General features: G+C 38.6%; 2 pseudogenes and 3 gene segments (V, D, J or C); all 5 read left to right on the top strand.

Moving 5' to 3' along the window:
- Nucleotides 1–1,116: 1,116 nt before the first annotated feature.
- LOC125261266 lies at nucleotides 1,117–1,750 on the top strand. The segment is given in 2 exon segments: nucleotides 1,117–1,219; nucleotides 1,353–1,750. Coding segments are annotated over 2 exon segments (447 nt in total).
- Nucleotides 1,751–3,822: 2,072 nt separating this feature from the next.
- Nucleotides 3,823–4,912, top strand: LOC125261283 (annotated as a pseudogene).
- Nucleotides 4,913–6,333: 1,421 nt separating this feature from the next.
- LOC125261289 lies at nucleotides 6,334–7,192 on the top strand. The segment is given in 2 exon segments: nucleotides 6,334–6,571; nucleotides 6,675–7,192. Coding segments are annotated over 2 exon segments (354 nt in total).
- Nucleotides 7,193–7,294: 102 nt separating this feature from the next.
- On the top strand, nucleotides 7,295–8,216 carry LOC125261265. The segment is given in 2 exon segments: nucleotides 7,295–7,705; nucleotides 7,789–8,216. Coding segments are annotated over 2 exon segments (477 nt in total).
- A 3,524-nt stretch (nucleotides 8,217–11,740) lies between these two features.
- LOC125261292 lies at nucleotides 11,741–12,849 on the top strand (annotated as a pseudogene).
- Nucleotides 12,850–16,766: the final 3,917 nt, after the last annotated feature.

The raw sequence follows: 16,766 nt of genomic DNA, 5'->3' as shown, positions 1-16,766 counted from the left end.
AGCTAAATTACGTTCATGTAGTTACATGAGTTTTTTAAGTAATGTGAACAAGGGTGGTTTGAGTGAAACTAACAACAGTGAAAGTTCATTTTTCTGAGTGTTGGTTATTCTTGACCATTATACCATTATATACTCTTTTCTATATTTAAATAAATAAATAAATATTTACATATTTTAGTACAGTTCAAAAGTTTAAAAGGTAAAAACTTTAAAAGTCAAACAGGAGCAGCTGCTATGACTTTGGCTTTAAACACTTTTTTAATCTAACAAAATGATGTAATTTGGCCACAGTGTGGCATAATGAGATGTTGGTGGGAAATATTCATTTAAGATCACACTGTATGTAAAGTCTGAGAACATTTGTGCACTTGAATACTTACTAGACTCTTATAATCTGTTAATCTGGCTGAGGAATTACTACGGTTGCAGTTCTTCGTATTCAACTTAACTGTTAAATATACTGTTTTGTTACTTATACTTATTTTTTTGTGAGGGTGTGTGGATATGAAATGGATTTTACAGTTCAAGTTTGCGAATTTAGTTTTTAATCTGACCTGTAGCTATGTTATCTTAAAGTCCACAACAACATACAGAACAATTGGCCTAGCAACAAGACAAACACTGCAAAAGTATAATAGTAACATTAATGGTGAAGTCATCTGAGGTCATTTGCAAGATGATTTATAATACCAGAAGGAAACAGGGTCTGAGATGCAAGTTGTGTTTGTTTGGAACAAGAGAGCAAGAGTTGTGATACGAGAGACATGAAAGTAGATCCGGTTTCAGTAACTCAGATAAGCGGACTGATATATAATGTTTCTATGGATGATGCCAAATATAAGGAAATATCAGACTGTTGCTGAATGCCATGATTGACCAATCAGAATCAAGCATAAAGTGTAATAAGATATTGTGAATAAAAAGTGATATAAGATAATCAAATACATGGACACATACATCCTAAGATTCATTATTATACATAAAAGCAAAATAAAGTGATACAGCACTATATATTATAAACTCCAGTCTTCATTGGCACTTACTGTAGCACAGGCTCCTCCCAGCAGTCAGACCAAATGACTTGAATTTACTGCTGCTTTAACAGATACAGAAAGAGGAAGGAGATCACAACATCTCTGCATATATCATTGGTGATTTCAATTGTATATAATGGCACTCTGGAAAAGTGTCATTGTGATCATATTTTTATATATCTGGGGTGAGTAGCGCTATTAAATAATGATTATTTTCAAAAAGCCTATATAAAATGAATTTTCCTTATGTGTCTATGTGTATATTCCTTGCAGTCAATGGGTGAATTTTTTATTCATATTGTTTCAATTCTATTTCAGGATGTAAATCTCAAGACAAAGTTGATCAGCACACAAAGATTCAGTCTGCTTTTGAAGGTGATGATGTAACAATCAACTGTACATATCAGACGTCTTACCCAAACCCGACTCTCTTCTGGTACCAGCAGAAAGTTAATGGGATCCCCAAGTACATGTTGAATAGAATCTCTAACACTGGACGAAATGAGGATGAATTCGAGGAGAGAAGATTTCAAGCAAATCTCAGCAAAACTTCAGTTCCTCTGACAATCAAGAACCTGTGTGTGTCTGACTCTGCTGTGTACTACTGTGCTCTGAAGCCCACTGTGACTCAAACACACTCAACACTCACACAAAAACTCTCACAGTGCAACAGCATCAGTTACATCATTATGCTGTTTCAGTTTGTATTAGAATAAATCACTTAATCTGTGATTTCATTTTTAAAAACCTTATATATATATATATATATATATATATATATATATATATATATATATACAGTTTACATTATCTAATTTATTTTAGTTATATTTACATTTGTATCAGTTTTCCCTTACAGTTGGTTTCAATTGATTTCATATTGCTCATACTATTGCAATAATATATATCACCATAAATCTGGTTATTGCCATTAAAATCCAGATTTTGAGAAGATGTATTATGTGCAGAAAGCTATGAAAGACCAGAAGAGGGCGATATACACTCAACATTGACATCTAATGATGTTCATTCTTATTCAAGCAGTTCAATTATTATGAGTTTGATTAAAGTTTTAATTATTTCATCAAATTAAACTAAATTGCAGCTGTAATGAATGAGGACTCTAATGTACTGTACAGGTGAAACCCAATCACAGGGCTTTATTACAATAACCAGCAGGAAGCCAAAAACATCCACCATAATGAAGAAAATAATCTTAATGATTAGATGTGAATACAATTATTTTAATTTTAGCTGTATTTAACTCCGTACTTTATATGTCTGTCTTATAAGAGTGTGGTGCTCATGCGTTTCCACTGGAGATGATGGAGGGGTCTGGATATGCACCATATTTGAGTGAACCTTCAATTTTTCCACACCAAACTGAGCAGCTCAGGAATGATGACACACTGACACAGGGGTTTAGAAACCCTGGTTTTTCTACAATTGTTCATGATCAGTATCATAATCTACATGAGGAATTTTGTGTTGTTTCCATTTATTCATCACAACAGATCCCACGAAAACTACATTTCAAAACCTTCATGTGTCTGACTCTGCTGTATCACTGAGTCTCTAATATATGCTGTCATGGCCATTTTATTTAAAGAAATAGTTTCTTTAAAAAAATGTTTTTAGTAAAAACACACATTTTCATTATAATCAAAATTATTTCCCCTTTCAGGACATTCAAAGTCTGAGTTATATTTCTACTGGTAGAGGTGTGGCTCTACTGTGATCCTGTGGAGCTCTTCAGAGTCTGTTACAGAGCTCAGTTCAGCTGCATTAGTGAACACACACAATGGTGCTCCTCTCTGTTATTCTGCTGTTTGTCTTTACATGTAAGTGTTTCATTTTATTGAACTGCATCTAAATATTCTAAACAACCACAATGTGAGGAATTTTAATCAAGGCAGTATTCGAAAAATCACACCTTTCTTGATTCATTCTAAATAAAAAAATTCATAAAAGATTAAAAGCTGTTTTACTTTCGCAGGTGCTACGTGTGGAGATGAAATTAAACCAACCAAACCTGAAGAGTTTGTAGTTGAGGGTTTAAGTGTCACATTATCCTGCAGTTATTCATCTGCACAGACTTTATTCTGGTACCGTCAATATCCCGGATCAGCTCCTGAATTCCTTGTATTTATCGTATATGGTACAAAAGAAGACAGGGAGTCTGATGTAAATAAGAGATTCACTGCTAAACACAACAAAGAACAGAAAAACCATGTGGATCTGGAGATCTCCTCTGCTGCAGTATCAGACTCTGCTCTGTATTACTGTGCTCTGACGCCCACAGTCACAGGAAACACAAGATCACTGTACAAAAACCTGACACAGCTGAAGGTGTACAACTAATTTCCTTCCATAAATCCATCTGAATTAAAGGTAGCTTATGATTTTACTCTATAACTAAATGAGGGTGAAAACTATCAGCAGTGGCATGATAGATTATGAATTTTGTTTTAAAATTAACTTAATGCTATTAACGCAATACATACACACTGTGCTCTTATGATGTTCTGAAGAATTGTTGTTTTAAATACAATTTAACTTGCTTTTTTGTATCTGAGCTGTGGCGACTGTACAGGACCATAAAGTGTCTAGTACCATAAACTGTATCTCTATTCATGCTGTATTCACGTCTAAACAAAGCCTCTCTGCCGATAATTACAGGTTTATGAGATCTACAGTACTGTAACAACCAAAGTTTGAGGAATTAATCCAGATCACATTCTGTTTGAGTTCTGAACATTTTTCTTGTACAAGTCAGTAAGTAACCACAAGAGGGTGCTATGAGCTACAGCATATGAATAGTGATGACACTGTGGACTATGAAACAGATCTGATCTGCTCTTTCATTTAGATCTCTGGAGGAGGGAGGGTTTAAAGCTTTGACATCTGATGTGATCTTGATAAGTGTCTGTAAGAGAAGTCTGTTCAACAGAACATAAGGAACAAACACAATGATGCTCCATTCTTTTATTCTGCTTTCTGCACTTACATGTAAGTATTAAAATATTTTGAGTATTGCTTGTATGTATTCTGAGCAGCCAGAACTGCTAATTTCTGCTCAAAATTAAAAGTGTAAAAAGTCTATTTCTTTACATTGTACAGTACACTGTATGTTATGCTGATACATCTAAAATGATTTAATTTAAATCAGTTCAGTAAAGATTTGATCTACTTTTGCAGATGCAACATATGGAAATGAAATTAAACCAACCAAAACAGAGGAGTTCACTGTTGAGAGTTCAAGTGTTAAATTATCCTGCAGTTATTCATCTGCATATAATCTTCACTGGTACCGTCAGTATCCCGGATGAGCTCCTCAATTCCTTGTGCTCATCTCAGACAGTGCAAAAAAACCTGAGGAGTCTTATGTAGATTCCAGATTCACTACTGAAATCAGAAAAGAAACAGAAAACCATGTGTATCTGAACATCTCCTCTGCTGCAGTATCAGACTCTGCTCTGTATTACTGTGCTCTGGAGCCCACAGTCACAGGAAACACAAGATCACTGTACAAAAACCTGCTTCTGCTCAGAGTGAGGAATCAATGGTCTACTACAGTTTGGGAGAAACGAGACTCTTGAATCTTGAATTATACCCAGATGCCCTCCAGTATGCCAAGTAGCATCTTGTTGATTCAAATAAGCCACATGCCACAATTTTGAGCATTTTTGAAATACATTTATTATAAGTTAAAAGTGTTTGTCTAAAACATGGCACAAATCACCTATTTGCATGTACAAAAGTCATAAATACAATCAAGTCACACCTTCAGAAATAATTACCCACCTTTTCATGTGGCGCGCAACATCAGTTACTGTATTACAGTTTTTCTCAATCGATTAGACATTTCTCCAAACTCACTGTTCTCAAACAGATAACACAGTAATCTGAACACTTTGTAACCCAGGTGAAAAAAGTGCACTTCTATAATGTACTAAAAGTGCTTTATTTTCATGCACTAATTTTGTACTTAATGTACTAAAACATTTAAGAACATCTAAGTGTATCTAAAAAAAAGTTAAATACACTTAAATACATCTAAGTGTATTTAAAAATATATATTTAGCTACTACTTGTAGTACAGTATGGGTTCAAATGTACTATAAGTGAATCTAAATACATTTTTTAAATACGGAGATAGTATATTAAAAGCACATTTTAGTTCATATTTCATGTTGTCTCAAAATAGCACAGTTGAGTACACTTAGATGTTCTTAAGATGATCTTAAGAAGTACTAAAGAAGAATTTTTAGTATATTACGTACAAAATTAGTGCATGAAAATAGAGCACTTTAAGTATATTATAGAAATGTACTTTTTCACCTGGGAATTGTCCTTAGAACAAAAAAACAACCTAAAACGAGTCAAAATTTCAATTTCAAATTTCATCCACAAGGGGTCAGCATCACACTCTTCATGTGTGATTATATCATGTGATTAAAACATTTAAAGTAGAGCTCTGTGAGAGAAGCACAGAGTTTTTGAGAGCTCAGCTCTTTCTGCTCTTTTACCGCACAGAACAACAATGTTTAAATGGGCTTTGATTTCTCTGTGTCTCACAGCAGCTCATTATGATGGTAAGCTCTTTTTTCTGTTTAAGTTTACTTATATTTAGGTTATTAATTTAAGTTTACGTTCCTGATACTTCATGTTAATGATTTACCCTTTTATATCCACTTAGTGTCTTTGGGACAGGACAGAGTTGAACAATCTTCAAGAGAAATGACTGCAAGTGAAGGAGATCAAGTTATTTTAAGGTGTAATTATACTACAAGTGATAGAAGTCCTTATCTCTTCTGGTACAAACAGCTACCAAACAAATCACCAACATTTATTCTGAGTGAATTATCCTTTGGGAAAGGAAATACTGAGGATGAATTTAAAGAGAGATTTTCTGCAACATTGAACTCCACATCAAGATCAGTTCCTCTGATGATCCAGGATGTGTGTGTGTCTGACTCTGCTGTGTATTACTGTGCTCTGAAGCCCACTGTGACTCAAACACACTCAACACTCACACAAAAACATGCAAAATAAATAAAAACTCTCCAACTTTGCCAAAGCAACACTAAACCATTAGGAACATATTATAAAATCATATTTCATGAGAAGAAGTGAGAATCCTATCAGTAATAATAAACAATAAATAATGTGCTTTTTGTGCAGTTAGACTCAAGCAGAGCAGATCTACAGTATTTAAATTGTTTTCATTATTTCTTCAGTTTTAACAGAGTGCAGTTCAATATGATCCAGAATGTGTTTGTGTATTTGTTTATTAAGCAGCACATATAGGTCCCCATCACACACTCTCTGATTTCTTTCTTTCAAGGCTCTTGTTCTTGTGTTCAAAACTGTCACTTCCAACCAATCACCTGCATCTGAAGCAAAGATGAAGACACTGAAGACACACCTCTTCTGTGAGCTCTGAACTAAAGCATTCGCATCGGAGCACAGAGAACATGAACAGATCTGTAGAAACATGGAAAAACACCTGTTTCTGATTTTATTTCTGACTTCAGGTACAAAATGATTCACTTTATTCATTCTAGTGATGCAGAAAAACACTGTAAGAAATGATTGTGTGCAACTTGACTCAGTAATTTTCTTATTTCTTTGTTTTAGGTGTGATGACTGCAGACAAGATTGGGCCAAATAAAGAAACTATTATAAAGAAGGAAGACGAGACTGTGACCCTCAGCTGCTCGTATGAAACAGACAGCAATTATGTTTATCTTTACTGGTACAGACAGTATCCTAACAGTGAACCTCAGTATTTAATATTTAAACCTGCCCGATCAGGTACTGTAAGTGGGAACCCCTCTGATCCTCGCTTTCATTCGACTACATCACGAACATCCACTGAACTCATTATTAACAGTGTGACTCTGTCAGATTCAGCTCTCTATTATTGTGCTCTAAGAGCTGGAGCCCAGTGATACAAAGTCTATGTGAAGCTGTACAAAAACTCAAATTCATTTTTCACTTTGATCTCAAGCCACATCAAACCCACAATCTATAATTCACATAATATTATTACACCAGTGGAAACACCTGTGTGTGGTTACAAATGACATTTAGTTCAAGTTATAAAGGGAAATTGAAAGAAAAAGTGAAAAGCTCAAAATAACATGTTGTGGATTGCTATTAATATATTTCAAAATAAAAAAATAAAAATCACATTTAAAAAACCTGTTAGATGCTGGCAGCATGATTATATGTAACGTATATGTAATATAGTTGAGAATAACATGAAGTGTATTAGATGTATTAGAAGTTTCTTCTAATAATATACTCAAGTACAATAACAATGTCAAGCGCTCTGTCTAGAATTAGTTTAGTTCATCGAATTGAAATAAACAGTCAGTGTTTGAACCAACATATGATAAAACATCAGAGCACTGCAATTTTGTTAAAGTACATCCAGAATCCTTGAGGAGGAGGAGACGTTCAGTATTGAGGAACTGTGGTTCAGTCAGACTCCTCCTGCAGGTCTCTGATATGTGTCAGTGTTAGTACAACTTTATCAAAGAGAGGCTGAAACAAGAGTCTGCTGTAGATTTCAACAAGTTCATTTTATCTAAAGTATTATTTAACAATTTCTGTGATGGCAAACTGGCAAAGAATTGTAGTCTTCTTCATCACATATTTCTGGGGTAAGTCAGATTCTGTCAGTATTCATGCTGTAATATTCTTCTAATATGAATATGATCCTCATCGGTGATGTTATACATTACAGGATGTGATTCTCTGGACAGAGTTGAACAAAATCCAGGAGTTCAAACTGCTGTTGAAGGTGCAGCTGTAACAATCAACTGTCAATATGAATCCACTGATTCATCACCAGATCTGTTCTGGTACCAGCAAAAATTTAATGGATTTCCAGAGTATATGCTGAACCGATTTAGTAATGAAATGCAGTTCAAGGATAGATTTAGCAGCAATCTCGACACAACTTCAAAATCATTTCCACTGACAATTCAGGATCTGCGTGTGTCTGACTCTGCTCTGTATTACTGTGCTCTGAGGCCCACAGTCACAGGAAACACAAGAACACTGTACAAAAACCTGACACAGCTGAATGCCTTACTAAACAGATTGAAGCACATAACAATAGAAATAATCACATTCCCAAACTGCCAATTCAGACACAGAACAAAAGTCTGATGGAACAAAAAGACACGTTTATAATGAGATATAATAACTTTGTACAAACCCAACATTAAATATATTATATGTGCTGTAGTGAAAGGTGCATTTCACAGTGTAACTAGACGCATTTATAAAGAATAAAACATTAAAATATACAAGGAAAAAAGAAACAGAATGTAAACTTTTTTTGGAGGAAACTACTAAAATTAATCTTGATTCTCAGTTTATAACGCTTTTTGGTGACCATAAGATGGCGATATTCACCACATATTCATATGATCAAGCCTCATTACAGGATCATTAGCTCCTCCTTTTCTATTTACAGAATAACAGATATCTCATTTACAGCTCTTGTTCATTCGCTCGTTCATTTGTATACTTGTCTATACAATAAAAATAAGTCTGTTTTTTTTTCAGTATTTGCAAATATTTTTGAAGGTTTTGTTTCTATATTAATTGAATTATAAACTCAATTGTAAACTGTCGAACAGCTTCATCTCAACAGAGAGCAGGAAGTTCCTCAGTGACTTTATGACTCAGTTCCTCCTGAGTAACTGCAGAAACTCAGAGCATCAACACAACTGATCTGACTTAGAGAACATGGACAGACACTTGGTTCTGATTTTAATCATGACTTCAGGTAAAATATTATTTAATGTCAGAGCTATGGAAAATAGATAATTAAGTGTAATGTGACTGAAACCTAGACGTGTTTTAAAATGTGCGCACATTTTTATGTTTATGTTCATGTTTGCAGGTATAATGGCTGCAGACCAGATTGGGCCAAATAAGGGTGCAGATTTCATCCATACAGAAGGAGAGTCTGTGACACTGAGCTGCTCATATGAGACGAACAGCCAATATGTTACACTTTGTCAAAATGGCTGATAATAGCTCTATTGCATATTTGGTAAGAGCATTTTTATACATATGCTTTATGTATGTTTGAGTTAAATGTATTTTCCAGAGTGCTGAGGACAGGACAGAGTTTCTTCTGGTACAAAAATAGCCAAACAAATGACCAAAGTGATCTGCCACACTGAACTCCACATCAGGAACAGTTCCTTTGATGATTCAGGATCTGCTGTATTTCTGCGCTCTGAAGCCCACTGTGATCACATGTGTCTTACTTTCATTCAAAAACAGGCAGCGCTACTACAGACCAGTTCCTGTCATGTGTTATGATGGACAGCACAATAAATACATTGTCAGAGTAGATCTCACTGCTGATGTGCAGACTAAAATGATCCTAAATGAAAAGAAGTTACACATAATGAATATGTCTCTCAATCAGTACCCTAAAGACTCACATAAGGACAAAAAAATTATAATTACGTTTACATTATTTAGGTGGACACAATTACAATGTTCTAGGGAATATGATTAAAGTAATAACCTATATATAGAAACAATTGAATAAATAACAGTAGAATTGTCCATTTTGGATGAATGGTTTGTTGAATCAGAAGAGTCTTTTAAAAACAGTTAATTCACTTAAAGCATTGTTAACTTTTTGGGCTGCACAAATCGAATGAAACACATTATCAGAGTAGATAAAGACACAAATGCAGCGCAGCGTTTGACAGGAAGATCTTTAGTGCCGAACACTGAATATCAGAGAGTCGCTGTAAGAAACTACAGAACAGAGCGCTGAGAGCACAAGCAAACTCAAATCAGCTTTTAAACATGGAAAAACATCTAAGTTTGATTTTAATGGTAAGCAACCACACTCTTTCCATTACAGTATAGTGATATGGATTATTCAAATGTAATGTATATCAATTTATATTGTATGCATGATCTCATGTTTGTAACACATTTCTTTGTTCATGTTTTTAATTATGACCTATGGTAAGCAACCACACTTTTCACTAGTATTGTGATTATATGGATTATTCAAATGTAATGTCTATCAATGTATATTCTCTCATGTTTGTAACACATTTCTTTCTGTTCATGTTTGCAGGTGTGATAGCTGAGGGCCTGATTTGACCAAATATGGGTTCAAATCTCATCATTAGAGAAGGAGAGTCTGTGACACTGAGCTGCTCATATGATACAAGCAGCAGTTATGTCAGACTTTACTGGTACAAACAGTATCTTAATAGAGAACTTCAGTATTTAATGTTTCTGTCGATATCTCAATCAACCAATAACCTCATTAATGATGATGTGACTGTCAGATTCAGTTCTCTATTATTGTGCTGTAAGAGTAGCAGCCCAGTGATATAAAGTCTATGTGAAGCTGTACAAAAACTTTTCATTTTCATTCACTTTGAACATACACCTGCTACCCACAATATTTTATGCAACAGTATGGTAATGTATGAGATTATTTCTCTGATAATAAAGAAAATAATAGTTGGTGTTGATGAAGACCTGTGGCTTGTTTTTAACTGTGACACGTGCCATTTTATTTAATTTTACTGTTTTTCTCATTGCAACCAGCATGACTCTTTTGAAAAGTTTCTGGATGGTAAATTATTTACTAAACAGGGCAAATTAGCATGAGATTGCAATCCCATAAAAGTGTAGATGGGAGTGAAAAGTGATTTATTGACAACGTACAAACTAAAGAACACAGATGCAGCCAATTCGAGCACAAAATGGGTTAATACATGTTTTTTTCAGCATTAAATAATATAGCACAAATGCCAGTAAATTGACAACTGCAAACCTTAGTAAATCATGTTTCATAGTTTATTTAAAAACTCTCCCCACTTAAATTTTGCATCTGAAAGTAAAACTCCTACAAATACATATGCAATGAGTCAGCTGCAAAAATAACTGTTCATGCCTTTTACAAAATGTAAACATAAGGTGGTTAAGTGTTAGAAATACATAGTTTCACCACTGGGGGGCAGCATCACTTAAAGTGTCATCAGCAGTGTGCCATGTGAGGACCTAGAGCTACTTGAAGACTTGAAATATCAAGAGAAGAGCAGCAGAGAGGAAACAGAGAGCTTCAGTAAAGATACAGAGACACATTCATTGAATATATGTTAAAATAATCTCTTTATCTCAGCAATGCAAAAACTGATTATTATTACACTTTTCTTCACAACACGGGACTTTGGTAAGAAAGAACATAATTTACCCTTTATTTATATGCGGGTTAATTAATGTGAATGAGTAATAGTTAAATCTATTTTCCAGTGTGCTGGGGGCAAGACAGAGTTGAACAGCCTTCAAGAGAAATGACTGTAAATGAAGAGGATCGAATAACTTTAATGTGTAATTACACTACCACAGCTTCAAATGCAGATGCTTATCTCTTCTGGTACAAACAGCTACCAAACAAATCACCAACATTCATTCTGAATAAATATTCATTTGGTGGAGGAAATACTGAAGATGAATTTAAGAAGAGATTTTCTGCAACATTGAACTCCACATCAAGATCAGTTCCTCTGATGATCCAGGATGTGTGTGTGTCTGACTCTGCTGTGTATTACTGTGCTCTGAAGCCCACTGAGACTCAAACACACTCAACACTCACACAAAAACATGCAAAATAAATAAAAACTCTCCAACTTTGCCAAAGCAACATTAAACCATTCGAAACATATCATAAAATCATATTTCATGAAGTGAGAATCCTATCAGTAATAAACAATAAATAATGTGCTCTTTGTGCAGTTAGACTCAAGCAGAGCAGATCTACAGTATTTAAATTGTTTTCATTATTTTTATTTCTTCAGTTTTAGAGTACAGTTATGATCCAGAATGTGTTTGTGTATTTGGGTTTTAAGCAGCACATAAAGGTCTCCATCACACACTCTCTGATTTCTTTCTTTCAAGGCTCTTGTTCTTGTGTTCAAAACTGTCACTTCCAACCAATCACCTGCATCTGAAGCAAAGATGAAGACACTGAAGACACACCTCTTCTGTGAGCTCTGAACTAAAGCATTAGCATCGGAGCACAGAGAACATGAACAGATCTGTAGAAACATGGAAAAACACCTGCTTCTGATTTTATTTCTGACTTCAGGTACAAAATGATTCACTTTATTCATTCTAGTGATGCAGAAAAACAGTTTAAGAAATGATTGTGTGCAACTTGACTCAGTAATTTTCTTATTTCTTTGTTTTAGGTGTGATGACTGCAGACAAGATTGGGCCAAATAAAGAAACTAGCATTATAAAGAAGGAAGACGAGACTGTGACCCTCAGCTGCTCATATGAAACAGACTTTACTGGTACAGACAGTATCTTAATGGAGAGCCTCAGTATTTAATATGGAAAAATGCTCGTACATATAGTGATACTGGGAAACCCTCTGATCCTCGCTTTCAGTCGACTGCATCTCAAACATCCACTGAACTCAAGATTAACAGTGTGACTCTGTCAGATTCAGCTCTCTATTATTGTGCTCTAAGAGTTGGAGCCCAGTGATACAAAGTCTATGTGAAGCTGTACAAAAACTCAAATTCATTTTTCACTTTGATCTCAAGCCACATCAAACCCACAATCTATAATTCACATAATATTATTACACCAGTGGAAACACCTGTGTGTGGTTACAAATGACATTTAGTTCAAGTTATAAAGGCAATTGAAAGAAAAATGGAAGGGATCAAAATAACAGAGAAATAAGATCATCCCACATGACTTTAGTACATCAGTTTGATAAATTTGATTAAACATTACATTATCATCTGATATCTCCTCTGCTTGAGTCTGCCTGAAAGATTCTGATCAATCCAATAAATGTCATTTTACTTCTGATTTAATCTGATTATTCGATTCTGACTTTACTTACACTATTGGTGAATTATATTACATTATAAAGTTGCATTTTGTGGATTGTTGTTAATATGCAAAACCATTAACCATAATAGAAGTGGACATATATTACAAACAATATAACAGACATATTTTAAAATTAAATAACAAATATATATTAATAAACATGATTTATATGCTGGCAGCATGAACATATGTCATGTTAATGCTCAGAAAATCTATTAAGAAGAATGTATCATTCCTCAAATATTATATATAAGGCTGAACCCTATATGTAATATTATTGTACACAACCAGTCATAGGACATTGCACTCCATGGTTTATATAATTAAATAATCAAAAATTAAAAATGAATTTCAAAAACGAGGTGGTTAATACACTCAATTCACCAGCAGGGGGAAGCATCCCTTAAGTTCCCATTCAGTCGAATAGGAATCTTGCTAGAGAGGCCAATCTACTTCGAGTGTAACTAAAACGAGCCAATGCACATTGGCATGCAATCATATGCATCAGCTGCTCGCCTCGCAGCGCGGGTATATAATGAGCAGCAGGTGCGTTGCATCTTCAGCTTTTCGCTTCGGAGCCGAACGGTGTTTGTTCCTGTTCTCTGCAAGCGAGTGTCTGCTAGAAGACGAGTCAAGCTTTTTGGTTGAACTTCTCTTTTTTTCCGAGTGCAGGCGAACAGCACAGCAGCGGGGTTGAAGTCCTCTCTTTTTCTGTTTTTGTTTCGTTTGCCGTTTTTGAGCAAATAGCTGTTTTGACAGCGTCGGAAGGCTGTTCTCACGGCCGGTACGGTGCGCTTTTGAGCGCTGAAAAGCCGTTTTTACGGCTGGTAAGAGTGAGCGCCTTCAAAGAGAGAGAGAGAGCACACGACAGGCTGCACACAATCCCTGTCTGTGTTGCGGCGGCCGTTCCCCTGCGTGCTTCAGCACTTTTAAAAGAGTAAAGTCCCTGAAAGAGCTTACACAAGTAGATTCGCGTCTTTTTAAAGATGACATCCTACTTGTGTTTCTGGATGCGGTCGTTCCTGTCCTCACTGACGGCCACGATCACTGTTTCACATGTCTGGGCGCGTGTTGAAATGATGTTCGTGGGTGTTTCATGTTTTCATATGAGAACATGATCACGTCGACACGCCGGTCGTGACTCTTCTTTCTCCGGGAAGCTTGAGTCCCCTCTGTTGTTGGCCAGCTGCCGCTTGTGTGTAAAAGCACAGCCGCGGGTCTGCCCGACACTCTGGGAAGACCGTGGAGATCAGCGAGAGCAACCCTCTCGCTCCTCTGCGTGTCGTGTGCCGTCGAGCTGCCGGGCTGCAGCGCGGGTTGTCACGGCAACCCAGCGCTCGCTCGGCGCTCTAGATGCGCGGTTCCCTTGCATAATCTCCATTGTAGCGCCCTCTCTGGTGCACCAGAAGAGGTCTACTTTGCTGATATGGCTTGGGTGACATGAGGTTGAGGGGTTCCTTCGGGGAACCAACCCCCTAGGGCCCCTCCCTCTCTAGCGCATTGCAAGCTGTGCAGTTTCTGGATTGGATTGCTGGTCCTACTCATAGGGGAACCTAGCATTTCATTCAGAGCTCCAGCTGAGGGACAGATGTCGATTGCAGCATCGGAGAGAGTGCTGTTATGCTCTGGAAATGAGGGTGACGCTGCCCACTGTAATGGTGTGTGCTTATGCTGACTCAGATTCGGAGTTTACAGCCATGCTTTCCTGGGTCTTCCAGATGTGCATGGAAAACTTGGCAGTATGGGGGTGTGTTGGTGCCATAAATATGGAATGCCAAAAGTGCCAAAATCTGCATAAGTTTTTCCTCTCTCACTACCCTCTTGGTTGGGGTGGCTGTACACAGACCACACCCACCCTGCATGTGAGGCCAAGGCACTCTTTTTGCATGAGGGTAGTTCTGTGCTGGGGTTGAGCTGCGCTTGTTGACTAACCGTGATCAAAGTCACGGCGCAGGCCCTCAGCCAGACGATGTCCACCTCAGTGGTCCAGAAGTGCCCCCTCGCTTTCCTTGTGAGGTGCGAGAGGTTGTCAAGCTAAATGCTTTCTCAATGCTCCCATCTTACGAGGTGGCCTTTTCGGTGACACTGTCGAGGACTGAGCCCAGCGGTTCTCCTCAGTTAGTAGCGGATCGGGGAGCTTCCCATGACAAACCATTGAGTTCCTCTTGGGCCGCCCCTCGGTCTGCTCGTCGCCAAGGGTGTCGTCCCCTGCAAGAAACTCTGGCCCAGCAGGCTCTGCTGTGTCCATTGCGGGGAGATGACGCCTCCCGTCTCTGCAGCTGTTAAGTGGTTGGTGAGAATCACCCCTGAGACGGGCGACCCAGAAATGGGTGGGGCTGCTCTTCCACCCCTGGAGGAGGGCCGGGTGGTAAATCCTTTTATTGGGTTTGTTTCTGTTCCGCCACTGACCCAAGAGGCAGTGGTACCCAAAATTAAAAGAGCAGTTCCTCCATTTCCAGGTCTGAAGAGGGTTTGGAGAGCAGTGGGAGGAGAAAAACCTCACCACTCTCATCCCCCTCTTCTGTCGCCAGCGGACAGCAGCGAGCAGCGGGCAGCCAAAGCCTCGACTGCTCCCTCTGTCCATCCGTGGAACCAGGTAAGTGTTGCCTAGCACACTGTGACGCCGCTTCGGGCCGCCTCACAAAGAGAGCCCCCCGAGCCGCGTCCCTGTGTTCCACCTCGCTGCCCCGCTGCGGGTACGCCGGTGGTCTCTTTGGTCCCGCTTGTATGGTCTCTGCGAGCCCGGTTAGCGCTCCCCAGTCCGTCTCGCTGGCTCATTCGGACCATCAGGCTCGGCTATGCGATTCAGTTCGCCCGGCATCCCCCCCAAGTTCAGGGACGTCCTCTTCACTACAGTGAAAGATGTCGTTGCCCCTGTCTTGCGTGCGGAGATCGCAGTCCTACTGGCGGAGGACGCGATGGAGCCGGCCCCTCCAGCCGATATGAGGTCAGGGTTCTACAGTCCCTACTTCATTGTACCCAAAAAGAGCAGTGGGTTATGACCGATCTTGGACCTGCGAGTTTTGAATCGGAGCCTGTACAAGCTACCGTTCAAAATGCTGACGCAGAAGCGCATTTTTGAGTGCATCCGTCCCCGAGATTGGTTTGCAGCGATCGACCTGAAGGACGCGTACTTCCATGTCTCGTTTCTTCCGCAACACAGGCCATTCCTGCGCTTTGCGTTCGAAGGTCGAGCATATCAGTACAGAGTCCTACCCTTCGGGCTGGCCCTGTCTCCCCGCGTCTTTACGAAAGTCGTAGGGGAGCCCTTGTTCCCATGAGAGAACAGGGTGTTCGCATTCTCAACTACCTCGACTGGCTCATTCTAGCACAGTCCCGGGGTTAGTTGTGCGAACACAAGGATTTGGTGCTCCGACACCTCAGCCAGTTGGGTCTTCAGGTCAACTGGGAAAAGAGCAAACTCTCCCCTGTGCAGAGGATCTCTTTTCTCGGTATGGAGCTGGATTCGGTCAAACAGATAGCACGCCTCACAGAGGAACGTGCTCAGTCGGTGTTGAACTGCCTGAATACGTTCAATGGCAGGACAGCGGTCCCACTGAAATTCTTTCAGAGGCTCCTGGGGCATATGGCGGCCGCGGCGGCAGTAACCCCGCTTGGTCTGCTTCATATGAGACTGCTTCAACACTGGCTTCACGGCCGAGTCCCGAGATGGGCGTGGCAATGCGGCACGTTCCGGGTGCTAATCACTCAGGAGTGCCGCCAAGCCTTCAGTCCGTGGTCGGACCCTTTGTTCTCCGGGCAGGAGTGCCCCTAGAACAAGTGTCCCGGCATGCTGTGGTATTCACAGATGCT

The sequence above is a fragment of the Megalobrama amblycephala genome, unplaced genomic scaffold (genome assembly GCF_018812025.1).
Source record: "Megalobrama amblycephala isolate DHTTF-2021 unplaced genomic scaffold, ASM1881202v1 scaffold385, whole genome shotgun sequence".
Taxonomy (NCBI): Eukaryota; Metazoa; Chordata; class Actinopteri; order Cypriniformes; family Xenocyprididae; genus Megalobrama; species Megalobrama amblycephala.
The sequence above is the reverse complement of the archived record's forward strand: the minus strand, read 5'-3'. Positions and strand labels throughout refer to the sequence as shown.